The sequence below is a fragment of the Corapipo altera genome, unplaced genomic scaffold, assembly GCF_003945725.1.
Source record: "Corapipo altera isolate COAL_440 unplaced genomic scaffold, ASM394572v1 79, whole genome shotgun sequence".
In the NCBI taxonomy this organism is placed as follows: domain Eukaryota; kingdom Metazoa; phylum Chordata; class Aves; order Passeriformes; family Pipridae; genus Corapipo; species Corapipo altera.
Genome location: NW_020884927.1, coordinates 4,527,158 through 4,546,217, shown reverse-complemented (window position 1 = coordinate 4,546,217; position 19,060 = coordinate 4,527,158). Strand labels below are relative to the sequence as shown.

Sequence of the window (19,060 nt, the reverse complement as noted above, 5' to 3'; positions counted from 1 at the left end):
AAACACTCCCAGGGTAAAACCAAAGATGGAAAACTGCACAATTGTGATTGAAGCATGGAACTGTTCAGAAGGGAAAGCAGAACTACCACCTATCTTCGCAAAATCAGCTGAGCTACAAACGAGCAACTCAGACTATGACATTCAGAGATTCCAGTTTGTGGCACATTTTTCCACAGATAAGCTGAACTGTAACCTACTTGGCCAGCAGTTTCTTCAGGCAGGGATTTTAATTTTTCATGAACACATTGCTCTAATAAAGTACTTGGCATTAGTTATGGCCTTTGAATTAAAATGCATTCATGACATTAAATTTTAAAACCACCAAGCCATTAATTTTGATCAGCTTCCCTTTTTTTTTTGTATAGTGTTCGCAAGAATTAGTAACTAAGTGCATATTTCACCAGCAAAAGAATAAAAGCTGTACTAATAAAACTTACTTTTGCACGTCCCTGCAGAGAATGGCAATATTTTGCCAACTGCATAGCAAATGAAAGCCAAAACCAAATTTGCTGTTCCAATAAAGGCTGATCTGTCTAATATAACATAATAGTTTAACTTATGATCAAGGGCAACTTGGTACACAATTTGCTATCTACATTTTCTTCTGTATTCAGAAATAAAGAGGTTTACAGCATTGCAGAACAGTTCCATAAATTGTCTATCTCAAGCACTGACTTTAGTACCTATTTGTGAAACCATCTTCCTACAAATATTTCCAGGTAACAGCTAAATAAGCTGAGCCTCCTCAGCTGAGGATGCTGATCTGCAATTTCTTCAGGTATGCAAGTCCCTGCAGTTGCCCTACTTTACCTTATAAAAAATTCCCCTTTTGTCTGCTTTGTTCAAGGCTAACATTCAAAAGCTCGGATACTATAAATCACAGGTATTTTAGTTTTTAATATAAAATCATTACTTCAGATACATCTGCTGGCCCCACTAACCTTGTTACTAAAAGAAATAATCACTTGCTGACAATATGGGAGCCCAACAGCAGACTTCAAACCAAGTCTTCAACTTGTTTTATCTTGTTTCATCTCATTCATTTTACACTTAGGAAACAGTGTAGACGTATGACACTTAAGATGTTTAATAGAAACAGACAATTTGATACCCAATTCCTATGCTAGTATCATCCTACTGTTCAATACACTACAGTCAGTGCAGTTATAGTTATACATTTTAATTGAGTACAATTTACACACTTTATACACCTCTAAATAGTGCATCCAATTTGCTCAGCAATAAGCATGCAGCTCACTAAAACAGATGTCTGATCCTCCAGCTCCTCCAGCTCTTAGTACGCGTTTTCTTTATTACTCTACATTAACTTGTAGATAAATTAAGCATAACATAAGTGTCTGAAATTCCAGCTGTGTTGCAAAATGCTGCTGTAAGGCTAAATTTTTAAGTCCAAGTAGTTTCATAATCTATGTGCAGTTATTTATGAAGGCAGCAGGAATGCTATTCTGACAGCCTAATTAAACTTCCAATAATGTCAGCAGGAATCTGATTGCAAAATGGCTCATTTTATAAACATCACTACTTTTATGACTGACAAAAATATACATGCTCAGGTGCCAACTCCTTCACAAATGCATATTTTAGAACTTGTGTCGCAAACTGCTCGCAAGTACAAAATCCTAAGATGTTAAAGGTCTATGCCCCACCCATAAAAACCAGCAGAGTTCATACAAGGATTTCATGGCTGTTGCTCTTCTGCCAGTTTCACATCCATGTAACTTCACTAGATTCAGAGGCATAACTCCCAATATATACAAAAATTTACATCTAAATCAAGCCATATACAATACTGGATCTGGGGTTACACGAGTGAAGTACAGGACAAAGATAACTGAACATTGCAAGCCCCCCCTGTGGTCTGTATGTCACAGTGCATGCGCAGCACACATTTCTTCAGAATTTGTTTTTCAAGTTTGCTGCCCACTGCAGAAATCTCTTTAAAAACTACATGGGCCACGATGCACTGATAAAGTTTGAAAAAAATCACACTTCTACTTGGAAATGTTCAAGTTAAGAACTGCATACATGATATCCCGCTACTAAATGCAGTAATGAGCACTAAACTGAACCACTTCCTAATGGCAGCAACTGCTGTGTTGGTGGCCATTACAGCTTTGCTGGTTATAGCACAGGTTACAATCAAGTACTCAGTGTTTTAGTCCACTCTAGCATGACACTGATACATTTATAAGCTCAAGTACAGAAAAAATACAGTAACTGCCTACACAAATAGCAGACATTCCAGTAGTTCTGTAGTGCCTCCTCTTCTCAGTCACTACGCAGAATCCATTAAAAAATCCAGTGTCAGCTGCTTCTGATCTTGGGAGTCACTGGGGTTTTTGTTTGGCAGTTCTGAGTTTTCACATTTCCATTAAGACCATTTAAAATATAGCAGACCACCAATACAGCAGGGATGGAAACATACAATTAAAAGTCAGACCTCACAGTCCTCATAAATTTACAGCATAGTTTTAAAAACCTCTTAAGGAGATGTCTGGGTTTTATTAAAAATGAAGGTAACATCAAATAAAAGCAAAACTAAAACAGAATAGGTAGAACATTTTATTTTTGTCAAACCTTAAATGTAAAGTATATTAAAAAAACATGGTTTGGAATTTCAAGAACAGGAATATAAACATGTATTTTCTATCCCAGAAAAAAAATCATGCAGGTGTTACAGTATTTGATCATTCTCTACATTCACTGGTATGCAACATCATCTTAATGTTATTAATAGATACAGAGATGCTGTAAATTGGTACAAAAACCAGGGTCTTCTGGCCTCACAATGTAGATGAAGCAAATCTGTTCTTTGGTAATTGGAGAAGGCTCATTTTCCATTCCAATGCAGGACTGTTAGGAGGCCATATTAGCCACTCAGCTCAGAAAATTACAACTCCTGTAGACAGTCTGGGCTACTTTTGTCACAAGAAAATAGTATTAGAGGTGGTATTAGAGGTATAAACGCAAAGAAGTTAAAATTATTCGTTCCTTGTGGTGGCTTTTTCAAGGGGAAAAAATCCAAACTCTCTCCTTCTCTATTCATTGTTTAATCAAGGTAACATTTAGACTCCTATGGAAAGGTATTTGCTAGATGGGAATGTACACATGCATACTTTCAGTTTAAATAAAGAGACGTGTGTGGAGAATGGTAATTGAAAGTTAACATGACTTGAAGGTACTCCTATAATAAAGTTTAAAGATTTAGTAAACTGGGACATTACAAATCCAAAAAAAGTGTTTCTAGATTTTTCATCTTCCCTTTTTCAACAAAGACTGACAGAATATACATATACAGGTTGACATTTTGATTTATCCAAAACAACTTTCACTTTGCTCAGTTTGCAAGTCCTACTGACTAAAATGTAGTATCATTCACAACGAAATATTTTCAGTAAGTGAAACGATAAGCAAAGAAAACCAAAACTAAGCTCAGAAGCTAAGTGGTTTAGAAAGCCTGGTAACACCTACGTGTGCGTCAGTGTGCCTATAATTTCTTTTTGTACATTATATCTCTAGACACACACACACATATATATAATATACACACCCCGTGCGCCACGCGCACACACACACCCCTTTGTAACCTGCAGTGGAGACCAACCTATGTTCTAATAAGGAACCAAACACATCATTTAAAAATGTGGCTAATTTAACAAAACAGAGGAGAAACTGCTGCTATCAAAATATACAATTTGGATTGCAGACTAGAAGGCTAACAACATTAAAAAAATAGTTTTAAGCAAAACCCCTTTGCTTCTGAATAACAACAGGTATCAACCTGCCATAGCATCAATCATCCAAACAAGATTTTATAAAAAGTTTAAACTGTGACCCTTCCTCATTTGTAAAGTTCTTGACATCTCCTATAGTGCGAGCTCTGGTCTCCAAACTGGAGCCCCTTCCATTTTTCTCAATCCATACTTCAGGAAACGAATGGCAGCTGAAGGATTCAGAATCTCAAGTGTGATTTGTGCTTCACCATATACCTGAAAAAAATTATTAGAAAACAATATTACTACCCTTGTGGCATTTATAGGAGTTTTACTCTCAGGAATAAAATGCACAGACATTGTTAAAACAGAATTCTTACAGAATTAGAAAGTTGCCAAAGAGATGCAAAGCCTTATGCACCGTTTAGCTCTGTATTATGCACAGTATTTTTCTCACTAAATGACAGTCAGCTAAAACCTTGCCTTGAAGAAAATTCATGTTTTCCAAGACATCACATGACTTCTAACATTGAAAGACTTGTTAAAGATAAATAGTTCATTCTGGGAGTTGACATATATTGTTTATCTGAGACCTGTAAATAGGGAGCCATAGAAAGTTTGATGATTGGAATTATTTTGACAATTCCCAGAGGATTTTTCTTTTGCACTCCATCATTCAAGCAGTTTGCTGTGCACTTAACATGAAAAGATTAAACAATCATGAAACGCATGGGCTTCTCCCCTTCCTCAATATTTCTTCAACTGCTTCATGATAATAAAGTTTCTTCTCTACAATGTGAAAAAGGTATTGCAGTGAAGTTCTGATTCAGGAGGGCTCTGAGCCACAGAGAAGCAGAGTCAGAAGCAAAGTAGCTCTTCACAGAGCTGCTGCTGTTCCCCCACCCCTCACTTCCAACAAAAGGCAGGGCTAAATACTCAGAAGGCCCCTAATATACAGAAGAATAACCAGTCCAGAACTTATAACATGCCCTGTTTTTTTGAGTTGTTCTTCTACCCAGTGCTGTGCACTCGGAGGCATCAGAGTAAGACTAGGCTTTGTGGCTCTTCATCTTAGTTTGTCACCTTTTCTAGACTGTCACCTCGTGAGGTGGAGAGAGAGGAGGAGAGCTTGGAAGCTCAGAGCTGCAGTCCATGGGAAGGCTGGGGATAAAGGGAAAACTCTAGAGCACCTGGACTGTTCTCCATTCCTTGCCTTCTGCCTGAAGGGAAGTGGGGAATCATGGCACTAATCGGTGATTAATGGTAGCTGCCCTTCCTTTCCATACACGCTTATTACACTTTGGAGATGGCTATTTATAGTCTCTAAACATACACCATTATGTTCTATTATGTTCATCAGGAAAATTCAAAACAAGCAATATCTTCAAGCTAAAACACTCTTCAGATATCTAACTTGTATACAATCCCCATGATGCCAGAACTTTAAAGTTCTCTCCTAACATCATAAAAGCACAAGCATCAAGGATTTTCACCAGGAAACATACCTGTCCAAAGTTTCCCAGAAGCGTAGAAATACTGGCCTGTCCAAGTGTCTTTTGTGGTAGCTGAGTTCTAACACTGTAACATCCCATTTCTGTACATTTGGATCCAGACGTACTTCATCATATTTGAGATGAAAAGCTTTAACTACAGGAAAAAGGAAAGTATTTAGTGTACAAACATGAAGACTTTACAGTGGTTTGCTATCAGTCGAAGAAAATTCCCACCACATCACTCTTTTTTTCAGAATGAAGCCTGAGAGCAAAATTAATGAGCCCATAACCCAAGGAAGTCAACTAGTTCCTAAATGGCACTGAGCTAAATATAGTGGTTGGTGGCTCTCGTGTTATTACAGGTTTAAGTGAAAGGGCAGCCACTATTTTTAGATGCACAGATTCCAGGAGAAAAGCAGAAACCCTTTGCCAATTCCAGTGCATTTTCTTTGAGAAACAAAGATGTTACTTCCGAAAATCTTCCAACTGTCAAAGAATTGGAAATAATTTAAAGAAGGCTTTTCGGAGACCACTGAGAAGGAAGCCTGGCTACTTCCTGAAAGTCTGAGTAGAAGATTGATAGCAGAATGCCAGTGTAAACCCCCAAAGGCTACGTGAACCAGTCTGAGAAATTTAGTAACTGCCAATTTTCCCTGATCTAGGACTCAGTTAAAAATGGTAAAATATTAACTGTTGTTTTTCTCTTGGCAAGTACTGTCATACGTGAATTATGTAAAGCCCAAGCATTTACACAGCATTAAAAGCAAAGTATCTAAGTCTTGTACAGTTCCTGTCTGGTAACCAATTTGATGATTTGAGTAGTATTGGAAAAGTAAAACAGAAGCATTTGACAAGGCTTGTGGAAACTAGTTATTTTTAATGCCATGGTTGTATCATTTTCTAATACCACACTCTTAATTTTATCCCCCACAGAATCCACCTACAGTTTCAGCTAAATGGCTAAAATAGATAAAAATAATTAAACAAATCAGTTCTTTTTTCCAGATCTATCTAGGAACTTCCTAGAAGATTGCTATGTGAAATTAGCTTTTTTTTTCAGCTGACAAACTAAAGAAATTATTATCTCACTTGTACCTCTGCCAAATACATCTCCAAGCTTTGTGAATGAAAACCAAGAATACACATACATTATCTTTTCTATACAACATTGCATGTATTCAAATAACTCCAGAGAAAAAAAATGAAGATATACTGGGGCCATGCATTTACAGAAAACTTAACACCTGAAAGACCCTCTGCATTAAGGTTAAATGTTATTGAGCAGAAGACAACCCACTTCTGAATCTGAATCAAATCACTATTAAAGCACACTAATGTGCTCCTGGAGTAAGACCTTTAAAATGGTATTCAAAATTAAGTATTTGTTCATTAAAGTGACATCATTCAAAATTTCATCTTAATCATTTACTTGCAGTTATAAAATTAAGTTTATTTGCTACATGAACATTTAATACTCAGACTACCTGTAAAGAAAACTAAGGAGAACAATTTTAGAGATTCAATTAATGAAATGCTATGTGACATAGCAATTGAACAAATAAAACCAGTTTGACAGGCTCTGACCCAACACAAATTTTATTGAGGAATTCTTTATGGTAAGCTACCTGCTTGTTTTCTAACATGACAGCGATAATCTTTGAGTATTTGTTAATCAGTAGAAACCCAGAAGAAGAAGAAATGCAAACTGCAAGTGAAACAATGAATGGCTGGAAAAGCCAGAAACCACATTTATGAAGACTATTAAACACTATAAAAACAGCAAAGCAATACCTTCAAGAAAATTTAAACGCATACAGCTGGACTGACACTGTCTGTGCTCCCTTCATCTACCTGTTTGCATTTGAGGGGTAAGTCATTAGGCAAAGTCAGAGATGGTCTTTGTCAGGAAAATATTTTAAAAATACCTTGCTTTGAAGAAACGTAATGCATTTCTAAAATTAAAATTTCAAGGTATGCATTGAGTAAGACCAGATATACTTTCACTTGAAAAGCATAAAAATTTGCACACCTTCAGACTGAACTGTGCAGGCTGTAACTGAACTTCTGGCAGAGCAAAGACCAGAAACATCCATGCATGTCAGAAAAATTCCTACAGCCCTCTATACATTTATATATACCAAACATTAGAATTAATAGGGAGCAGCATGTGACTGTTAGCTAGGTCTTAAATATTTCACTGCGTTTCTCTTGGTTTTGCTTCTCACAATTCCCGCTTTTTCTGTATCTTTACTTTGAAGTGTTATTTTCTTCTTTTATTAGTCTCTTTTGTGAAGTTCTCTCCTGTGGTGTACATTTACTTTTACAATGACTTTCAGGTTCTTTCACTCTTCCTTCTCAGTCTCATTCCCCCCTTAAGTGACTTATTCTATTTTCTTGTTCACAGACCCAATCTTAGCCTTCTGCCCAACTGTTGGGTTTTTCCCTTGCTGCTTAGTAAACAGTTTCTTTCCAGACTCTGCTTCACATACCAAATAGGTGCACACATAAACCCTGATAAAACTTGTTTCCTCATCACACTGACAGGAAGATGACAGACTGAACTGAGGTGGGTTTTGGTTTGTTGGGTTTGTTTTTTCTTTTGTGTGTGCACGTTGGTTTTTTGGGGTTTTTTTTTTAAATCTGTGGCTCAGAAACCACTGGACACTATCAAAAGGTCTATTTTCTAAGGCAGTTCCACACTGAAGCAACAGAGAAAAGAAACTGGCAGTTTCCTGAGATATTATCATCCAGCTCACTGTCAGGAGTGAACTGTGCGGGGAAGTGCAGTGTGCCTCAAAGCACACCAGGTACGGTCGTGAGAACTCAAAAAAAACTGTTCAGATCTATACAGTGGTAACATCTAGCTCACTTTAAACTTTAAACTTGAGCTTTTTAAAACTTTAAAGGTTTTATCAGACACCAGATCATATTTTTAACGCCTTCTTAGTGGAATACTAGGTGATTAATCCTCTGTTCAAAGTAGCAACGAAATGTGAAGACAGCCTGTAAACCTGTTCTCTATTGATTGTTAAGAGTATGCATTGTCTGTTCACCTTTTATTTTAGAAGCTTGGAAAGTAAATTTGTACACTAGCTATTCCTGCCTCTTAAAGATGACAGCTCTGAGAAGATTTCTGTGAGCTTCCACAGGTCAGAACAAAAGAACTGCAGAGGGCACATTAATATTCACTGTCTGTGAGCAGACCAAAGCCACTGCCTGCTCAACCACCCACATCCAATAGCATTTGGGAAGTACTTTGCCATAAGCATAAGAAACTTTGCCCTCAAGGAACCCCAAGCACAAGACAAAAATCCCAAGACATCTAAACCCAAGACAAATCCCTTACTTTTTGCAAAGATATCGACAGGAGATCCATCAGGCAGGAGCCAAGGCCAGCCTTTGAACTGCCAAGCAGGACCCTGTACAAACACGGCCACCACGCGATCCCTGCAAACACAGAAAGGCATGGACATGTTGATGGCCTCCAACATTTCAATTACATGCTTTCCTAAACAGGCAATGTGCCTTAGCATGGCTTCTTATTTTAGTAACAGCAGTATAGCACAACCACAACTCCAGCACAACTGCTTTTCCTTTGTTAAGCAAAAAAAAAAAAATAAAAAAGTGTTTTTTCCGGACTTTCTGTTCAACTTCGCAGCTCAGTTTCTCATGTTACAATTTTAAGAAGTCAAACACTGTTTATTTGTGGTCATTATTACTTTGCTTTTAAAATGTGCTCCAACATGTTTAGAGACAATCTTCTGTGAACAGCACTGTAAACTGAGGTGTGTAGATTTAAAAGTCTTTATTCTCAATACCTCCCACTTCTAGTTAAAATTTCTGCCAAGTGCATCATCTATTCTAAGAGTATATAACCACTACCTGTGGTCTAAGAAAATAAATTTGTGATTAATATGAAGCTTTTACACTACTAAAATTTAACACTCCCCCACCTTTGAGAACAAATGACTTCCCAAATATGGTCTGCCTTTCTGTTGAGTGTTTACATTATCCAACCATAGTTCCTATCTCCCACAACAAATAACTACCTCTCTAACCTAATCCCAAATTAATTCATAATAAAGTTCACCACATGCCAAATGGAAAAGAATAATCAAGGTGGAGTTTTGATATGGCTCCCTTGGATAAAACCAATATGAAAAATCCCCACACCACTTCACATCTTGGGGCAGAAGCACTTTAGATCTAGTTGAGATGGTTCTTAGAGGTTTGATCATTAAATATTTTAAGTGCTATTTGCTAGTCAGAATTTCAAACCCATGGATTTCTGATTAGTTCAAGCTCTAATGACAGAGAACAATTAATTTAGGAACAGGACCTTTTCAAAGGATTCCCCTCCATTAAAATCTAATGTGGAAGTTACAAAACCACCAAATATGTCATCATCCACATCTAAAATCTGCACACTTGTGAGAAAGAAAAATGCTGCATAATGCACTTCATTAAATAACAAAAAGATCTAAAACAATAAAAATATTCCAGAATTTTCCTCCTCACTGAGAACTATTTTTCATAGCACTGAGAAATGTGTTACAGACCAAATCATCCGTTTCCAGCTTTTTAGTAAAAGTAAAAACTATCCATGATTCCCTTTCCCCAACTAGGGCTCTGCCTTCAGAAGTAAACTTCCATCAATTCAATGAATTCTATCCAGTACTGGAATCACTGTTCAGTCTTTACTGTCTGACATATTTTCTTTCTTTAACTATTAAAGAAGTTGGAATGTCAGATGCTGAAGGCCTGCAAACATATCTTCCCAACAGATTTTCCTTCAGAAAGCAGATATGAAAGAAAGGTTTTTCTCCCAGATCATGGTTCAGTGACTTGCACATTTACAGTATCGCAGACCAGAAAAATAATATGACTATTTCTATCTGAATTTCTGGAACATTTCAGGCAAACCTTATAAAAATTAGTTGTGCTGCTCACACTGTTAAAATGTACAGTGCTGTGAGTTTTTAAGACCTTTTAGATGAGTTCAGTTTCATATGATTTTCACCTAAAGACTCCCATGCACTTAAACAAATCTGCTCTTATATCTGTATCTTTGCTTTTTAGTGCATTTCATAGTGTTTTATCGGCCCCCTCCAAATTCTGCATTGTCCTGCTTAAGAAATTTTGCAAAGGAGAAATGTCCTTACCAGTCTTGTGGCATAAGTTTCAGAGGCTGGTCTACTACTCGATAAGGAACAGTAACACTGACTGTAGTTCCCCCCGGCTGCATCTGGTCCTTCCTTCTCTGTATTAGAGTTTCATTCTCTCGTTGACAGCCTTGTTTCTTCTTTTCATCTGATGGTACAAACCTCAGGGAATAACAAAACACTCAGTAGACAAGGGCAATTTACTTGATGGACTCAGTGGAAAAAGTAACAACTTGATGAGAACTTGGCATTATTGACAGCAGTCACTGGAGCCATCTCATCTTCACTGCGCCAGCTCTCCGTTGCTACTCACTTAAAACAGCAAAAAAACGGTAAGAATACTATTTCATAAGCCCTTATGATCAAAACAGTCATACTAAAAAGTCCTCAGCCCTTCAAAAATACAGCCAGACCTGCTCTTATACATTCATGGCACTCCTTGTCGAGCTTACCCAATACATTCGGAGATGAGGACCCAGATCACAACCTGTTAAGTGACTAGAACTCAATCTTTTTAGTGACCAAGGGTAACCTGGGCACTAAAACAATTGCTTCCTGGAACAAATTTTAAAAGCTCTTGAAGCCCTCCAAATTATGTTTTCTGAAGAAAGCTGGGATTTTTGGTCAAAAATGTTTTTTTGAGTAAGATTTTCTTTTGAGGATGGTGATTTTATATTATCAATTATTCATCTGATGTATGATACTATAATTTTTTTTTTGTTTTCTAAATAGCCTCTCTGATAGAATAAGTGTTCAGAAAATACAGATGTGATCCCCATGTCATATGTAATCTATGAGAAAAATAATTGCTTAATATATGACACACCATCTCCAATTAATTACCAATTTTGAATCTTTCAGCCCTCTCACCTTAAAAAACAAATGCAATCCCATTTCAAGGCCCTCTTCTTTATGGTGACAATCAAATACACAGAACAGGTCTCAAAATTGGCAACATAAACATGTAAGCCTTTTCGCATATAAATCTCAGTGGATTTTGTCGTAAGAAAGATAACAGTCATGTATTTTAGAGAACTAAAACTATGTCACAGAAAGTGAAGTTGATGTGTCCAGTGTCACCCACCAGGCCAGCAAAAGAGTGGAATTCAGACCCCCTTTCTCCTAACTCTCCACTAAGAACCAACCTGCTGCACTGTAATGCTGCTGACATTTCACTTCCAAAGCTTCTGATAAAAATAAAACAGTGTTTCACTTAACTGCAGCAGTTATCAACAGTACTGGTGTTACATTTTAAAAAGCACAGTACCTAACTGGTAATATTTCTCTTCATTACAGCACACATGGTGCTTTTGAGCAGTTTACTACATTTTTTGGTTGTTTGCACCAGATTTCTATTTGTTCTCTTCAATCTATTTCTATTTGAATACTAAAACCCAATTTGAATGTGCTTTAACAGGCAGACTGCGCTTCCTATTGCTGGAGAAACAGGAAAAAGAATGCAAAATTAAATATGAAGATAAGTTCATTATTCAGTCAGCTTGAAAACACTAGTTTTCTTTATATATCCCATGAGAAAATGGCATTTTGGGGAGAAAACCTCAACCAAACAAATACGTTTTAAGGCACCAGGTGAAAACTGCCAATAAACCTTCAAGCAAAACTGTTTTACTTTTCTAATCTAAATGAACAGATGAAGCCCCCTTACACTCTTCATGATTTAACAGTGTTTCACAAACAAAGTCACAAGCAATTTCCAAAGTGTGTGTCCAAATGCCTGCAACTGATACAACCGCAGGAGGAAAGTAAAAAAAAACCCAGATGACTGTGAATGGTGCGCTAAAGCTGACTAGTATTGGAACTGCAGAAAAAGCATTACAGGTGTTAAATGATGTGCTGTAAATTAAATTATGCTTATCTGTCTAGTACACGTGTGACACCATCATTGTAATGGAAATAGAAACCAAAAAGCTACACAGGACACTGGGGAAAAGTACACTTCGGCTACCCAGAATATTACTTCAAAAAAGTTAAGATAATAATTCCCCCAATAATTGAAGTAATTTGAAAAGAGTTAATATTTACACATACTTTTATCTATCACATTTGACTGACATGTACAATTGCACACTACACAGAAGCATTCAATACAGTTCTGCTTTGGAAAAAGCTACCAAATGTGACACCAAAGTTGAAGTGTTTCTCATCAATTTGCTAATTTAAAAACTCAAAAGCAAGGTGCACCTTTAATCAGGAGCAAAGCTACTGGCCTGTCCTGCCAACACGTTGCAGGCTTTGCTCTGCCAGTACTAATAGGAAACTATTCTATAACTTAAAATGAGGATTTGCTTGGTGGTCTTCAGCTTTTAAGTAAACTATTAATGAGCTGCTCATCACCCACTAGAACTAAAGGAATCTGCGCTGAAAGGAATGGAAATAAAATTATTATTTTTTTTAAATAATTTAAAAAAATTAGAAAAGAAACCCCTCAAACACCTTTTATCCAAGTGGCAGGGTTTATAGGAAAAACCAGGATCATCTAAAATGGTGGACATACTGAGAAGAATTTTGTTATTCTGTGTCACATGCACTAAACAAGAACAAACTCTTACAGAATATGTAAATAAAAACCAAACAGCCCTACTTACATTACAGTGATAATCAAATATTCATATGAACAGGGATCTAAAAGGTCACATTTTAAATTTAATTTGTAAATATGAGGAAGCAAAAACATCTTAAATGGAAACAGGAAAGCTAGGCACCCCTGCCAAATGAGACAAGAAGCAATACTGCTTTTCTGGAGTCTAACAACTTCACCACTATATCTGAGACCTCTCAAATTTGGCTGAAACAGGCATTCTCAATTCTACTTCTAGCTTCAAATGCTTCTATGTTTAGGAATTCATTTCAACACTAGTTGGCAGTTTCTCTCTATTTCAGCTAGAAATTGTGCTACAGCCATTAAGGTACCATTTGGTTGTGCCTCAGTTATTTACCTTCTAGACATCTGCTACAGTTTTATTTCCTGTAAAATACTGAATGTTTCTGAATCCACTTCTCCAGGACACAACATAAAATATCTTGTTATCCGAAATTCCTGAAGGAAAAACTATCAATAAGCTGATTCACATGGAACAGTAGAGAAGATGACTGTCATAAAGAAAGCATTGAATCAAGAGCTTACATATATGTAAACACACAGAGAACAGGAATAAAGGACAGCTCTTAGAAACTTTACAAAACATCTGCTTCCATTTCTGGGAATCATCGATTCAATAAGTAAAAAATCACGTGCATAAGAGCCAAGAATCAGTACAAATTACTGTAGGAATATAAACTTAATCATGGCCTATGCCATCACTACCTGGACATAAAACACAAGCTTAAGAAGTGTGAGTATTAAACACCCAAAAAAAGTCTTCCCTTGGAAATTATTTATAGGATTATTATGTAGTACTATAGCCAGTGGCTAACTACACATTTGTACTTGACACGTTTTTAATCATTCAATACACTAGAAATGTATTCTGAAACCTGATTGTGCAGGACAGTTTCTTGTGGCTTCTCTGGATTACTATTCCCAACTGGGGGGGAAAAAAAAAAAAAAAAAAAAAAAAATTCCCTATCTACTGAGAAGGACTTCTATACTCCTATTAGGAAATTAAAGCACTCCAGTCTCTTGCTGTGAATTGCCAGAATCATTACCCACATAAAAAATGGTGCACTCTCACTTTCCAAAGACAGGAGATCCCTTTTCTAAGGTAACAGGCAAGTGATTCAACAAAATCAAATTATGGCAGGTAACTGGCAAGATATAATCCCCTGAACTGCCTGAGCTGCTCATGTCTCGGCTCTAAACTCACATCCATTGCCAACATTAACTTTAAAACACTTTCACTGTCTGGCCCCCAACTCAGGCACATTGAAAATTGCATGAACAGAGAATAAGGCAACTCCAACGTTCCACAGTAACCAGGATCATCATAAGACCCATTTTGTTGTGTTCAGAACTGGAGACTTATTTTTACAACCCTCTCAGTATTTCTGTTATGTTACAGTATCAAAAGCTTTATACACCTATTTTCGCAAGAGAACAAAGCTCATTTTTTTGTAACACATCATCCCTGAATCTATCCCAGATACTCTGCTCAATATCAAAGCTGGGTAAAGCTCTGTGAGTTGCCTGGGCACATATGGTGAGAGGCATCACAAGTAAGAGCATCATCATAATAAAAATACAAAATCATCATCTAATCATTCACATCTCCCTGATGTCATTCCTGCTTTGCCTTTGTTTCATGTAAAGCCGAAGCCCTGCCTCTGAAAAGCCTGACTTCAGATATTCTCAAATACTTACTCTGGAAAGCCAGATTTTACACAATAACTGTGATATCCAGTGTTGCATTTAGCTAGTGAATAAGAATAAAGCATGTTATATAAAATATTTTTAAGAAGCTTCACAATATATTAGAATGTATTGCAGTGCTGATTTAAGGTAAATTATATCTTTTTCCTATTTTAGACACTTTTCATTTAATGTTGTATTTGGTTCCTTAGAAAAATAACCTTTCAAAAGTTATCAAAAATATTTGCTTATTACACAGCATGTGAATTGTATCTATTACAATTATATACAGAAATATCCTCCTTAAAGATCTAAGTTGCAACAAATATATTTAACAGAAAAATTAGATATCTTAAAAAAAAAAAATCTTAAGCCAGTACCATGCTTTGGGTTTGTCATTAAACACATTTCATTCTACACATGATAATTTTCCTGCTTTCCATATTCTCTGCCTTAAAAGAGCATAAAATTAGTGATAAACTGAAGATGCTAAGCATACAAATGTCAGCCAAATCTGACATGGAAAAACTCTAATATACTATAGAGCTATGAAAAGGCTTAGTAAAAACAGTGGTATAACTAACAGGTTTCTTTCAGTCCTTAGCAATTGAATTTAAGGCCTACCATAGTACTGGATGAAGACTCTCCTGTTTATTTTATAACCATGAAGCTAAAATATCTGTCAGTGATACCACAGTTAGTTTTTCTCGTATCCAAAGTGACAATGCATTGCAGTCCAGCACTGCAGACAAACACTACCCTAAAAGAGAGAGATTCCAGCTATGACTAAGTTTTGATTTTAAGTGGTTTGGTCTCTAACTATAATTCCAGGTAATTATTTTTCTTATTTTGTTTTAAGAAACATTTAAATGGATGGAATCACAAAAGTTGCTTCATTTATGAAACCCAAGTACTCATTCTTTATGATCACACACTTCACAGAAGTCTGTTGCCTCAGGGATCAGACATGGAAGAAAAACCCATCCTATAAAGAGCTTCCATACCCTAACCATCCTGGGGGCATCATTCTCCCAGGCTTCTCCTGCTTTTCTTCACAGTCTCCCCTGCAATGGCTCTTCCCTTCCAGCTCCAAAAATCTCTTCTCCTTCCCCTATATCACCGATCTCCTCTGACGGCAAGTACAAGAAGGCTGACTATCTCTAGAAATACATGAAATGCAAATCTACCTTCATCTTCCTCAGCAGGGGTAAGGGAGGGAGTAATAACTTCGGTGTGTCTTTTCTTTCTTTATTCCTTGTGGCAATGACAGGAGTCTTTGGAATCTCTGCTCTTCTGTTAAATTTAGCCATATGTGCGGAATGAGCTAAATAAGGTGGTGACTTAAGAGGCAGAAATTAGTTGAGTCTTTTTTCTTTGGAAAACCATCATATATCTATCAATCACTCTCTACATCAAGACTAGTTCTACACTCTGCATACCTGAACAGAAAAATAAACCCTGAAGCCTTTCCTAAACAAAGCACTTCAATAAATCTGAATGCAACAAAATACAGCCCGGGAGGTGTATTTCCTAGAAGAGCACTAGAACTGTCATGGCTAAATTAATATTTTGCTCTTCTGAATTCTGCTATTGCCCTTCTGATTCATTAACATACCTTGCTTCTTTCCTTTCTCTTTCATACTGGTTAACTACATCAATGTCCTCCTTTGAACCCTTAAACTTCATTTCCTTTTTTTTCTGGATCATGTTCACTGCATTCTGAGTATCAGCATCCTCACGGGACAGGTCTTCAGAAGTTAACTGCAACTTTGCCCTGGTGGAGCTGAAAACAGCTGAAAACTGTGTCTCCTGGCACATGTACTTAGACATGACACACAGGTGCCTTATTCCTTTCTAAGTATTCCTATACCAGGCATATGCATGGGTGTATACCTATATATATATATATATATATCTATCTACAAAAGTAAAATCCAAGGCTTGTTGTGAATTTTTTTCCCAAATGTAAAAACCCATATAAACAAACAATGTCTCTGTCAACCCAATTATATCAGTCCAGTGACTGCTTGCACATTATTAAACTGTAATGTTAAAAGCCACCCTTCTCTCCAATTAAATATTTCAGAGCAGATATCAGTAGTCCAGTACTTCCTGGATCTTTGATGGTATGTGGCAGTAAAGCTGGGAACTACAATTAGATCAGAAGAAGGCGCCTTATATCTCACAGCACAGTTTTATAAAATCCTAGGGCAACTCCAGTGGAAGGCAAGACACCATAACAGGACAGGCTGGTTTTGAAGAACAGCAGTTTTACAGCCTCATAAAAGACGAGAGAGCAGGGGGTGATAAAAAGACAACCCCTCCATTTTTTGAACCTACCATTGTGGACAATCTGCAACAGTACATTAATCTGTGAAAATGACTGACTTTCAAAAAAATCAATTGATATTTACTGATAGGCAAGTCTAAATGCCATGATCTGTTGGACAAGCAGAAAGATTCACTGAGGCATAATGAATTAAATCTTAGAATCAGATGTGTGATGCGATAATCAAATTTTAGCAACTCACTGATATTTCCCTGGATGAATTTGCATCAATACCTCATGACAATATGTGAACTTGAAAAAAAAATAAGTCTGTCTTTAAACAACTAGCTGAGCTGCTTGGTTGATACAGCCTGATACAGAGCCTCCAGTCACTGTCCTCTTTACCCTAACTGTGGTCATTTCCCAAAATCTTTTCTGAGCTCCAAGAGCACACTGCTCCTCTTCTCTAACCCTTCTTCCATTGTAAGGGTTCATGGATTGGTGCCTTTATGTTACATAAAAGAAAACCACTGCAGATATTGGAACTGGTATTGCAAGACTCTCTCCTCAGTCTGGCCCTTGAGCCCAGAGGTCACAAATGAGTCAAAACTCTGAAAATAAGTTTTTGCTTTTTTCCTGCTAGTCAAAAGGAATTAATTTCTTTTATACTCTGGTCTGTAAAACTAGCTTGTCACAAGAGAGTAGATGAACCCTCTTGCTTAATTACTAATTAGGTACTAGTATAACTTGGTATCTGAAAACAATTTGTTATACAGTATGTTCTAATCAGCTACTTACTTCAGATCTTGCAGAAGGTCCTTTGCATTAAGCATTGTTATTAAAGAGGTCGTGGCTGCTGGAATAATGATTATGGGAGTTCGAGACCCTGTAGAGATAATAAAGTTAGACTTGCCTGGGGGTTTTTTTTGGTGTGTTTTGGTTATTTGTTCCCCCCCCCCCCCTTTTTCATTAAAGGAGCTGGACATAAAAACAGAATTCTTGCTTAACAGGTCACAATCTTGGAAATATATTCAAGGAAAATTGTAGCAAAACTTTTCTAAACTAAAGGTTTTCATTCACAAAAGAAGCATAGCATTGTATCATGAGTCTCTAAGTAAGGGTAAGACCCATATTTAGCAAAAGAGAATGCTGTCTGCATTCCACTACTTGTTTATGTTGTTGCTCGTGGTTCCAGAAAGAAAAAAATAAAGAGCAGACACAATTCCCACAAAAATGAAAAAGTTCATGTAACTAAAACTGACTCACCTTTTTTCTGGTTTGGAGGTGGTCTTGCTTGAGAAACTGAAAAAAACCCAGAAAATACAGTAGGATGACTAAGACATAGATACAAACGTGATTGTAAGGCAACACTTCAATGTGTTTAATTGCAGGAGGGAACAAGAGTCACACTACAGTCATTAGATCATTTCCACAGATGCAATACACTAAGTTGAAGAAGGGATTTATAATTTTGGTCTGTGTATTCAGCAAACAAACAGCTTCTGACCATCTGAAACAGATGTTAGGAGAGTTGAGTCAATCTCTCCTGGTTTTTTCTGAAGGCAGTCATCCCTCTCTATCCTCCATAAAAGGCCGGGGCACAACAGCACTGACAAGAATTGCCACAGTCTTGAAAAAAGCTGCTTGTAGATCTTAAGTTCAATAGTGCTGAACCAACAGGAAAATTGTTTCACAACAACCTGATCTTTACAGACTCTCACCTTTTCATTAGCAGTTATTACTGCACATGACATCCACAGGATTTAGCTATCCTTAACACATAGAAAACATTCAACAATCAAAATCTGAATGTCAGGCTTGCTCAGGTTAATTCTGGATTGCAGTTTGAGTTACATGAGCTCTTTGAGTGCCAGAAACAGTTAAACTTGACAGATATGATGGCACTCAGGAAGGGGAAAAAACCCAACCAAACAAAACCACACATCCCCAAACCCAACAAAAATAATCCTCAACCACCAAACAAAATCACACAAACAAACTCTATGGGACAGACAGAAACTGAAGAGTTCTCTCCCCATTTCTGCAATAAAACATTTCCACCTCAGCCTTCATGTTGTGACTGCCTCAGTATGGGG

General features: G+C 36.9%; 1 protein-coding gene across 1 annotated transcript in view; it reads right to left on the bottom strand.

Annotated features, from left to right (window-relative positions):
- Positions 1 to 2,377: 2,377 nt before the first annotated feature.
- The window catches only part of CDC73 (cell division cycle 73), a 106,113-nt gene continuing 89,430 nt past the window's right edge, over positions 2,378 to 19,060 (bottom strand). Inside the window, exons 12-17 of the mRNA XM_027658388.1 lie at positions 18,231 to 18,266; positions 17,763 to 17,850; positions 10,390 to 10,551; positions 8,574 to 8,674; positions 5,240 to 5,381; positions 2,378 to 4,010 (exon numbers count right to left, since the gene is read on the bottom strand). Coding sequence (XP_027514189.1) covers positions 3,974 to 4,010; positions 5,240 to 5,381; positions 8,574 to 8,674; positions 10,390 to 10,551; positions 17,763 to 17,850; positions 18,231 to 18,266 — 566 coding nt within the window. The 3' untranslated portion in view covers positions 2,378 to 3,973. The remainder of the gene's footprint in view (positions 4,011 to 5,239; positions 5,382 to 8,573; positions 8,675 to 10,389; positions 10,552 to 17,762; positions 17,851 to 18,230; positions 18,267 to 19,060) is intronic.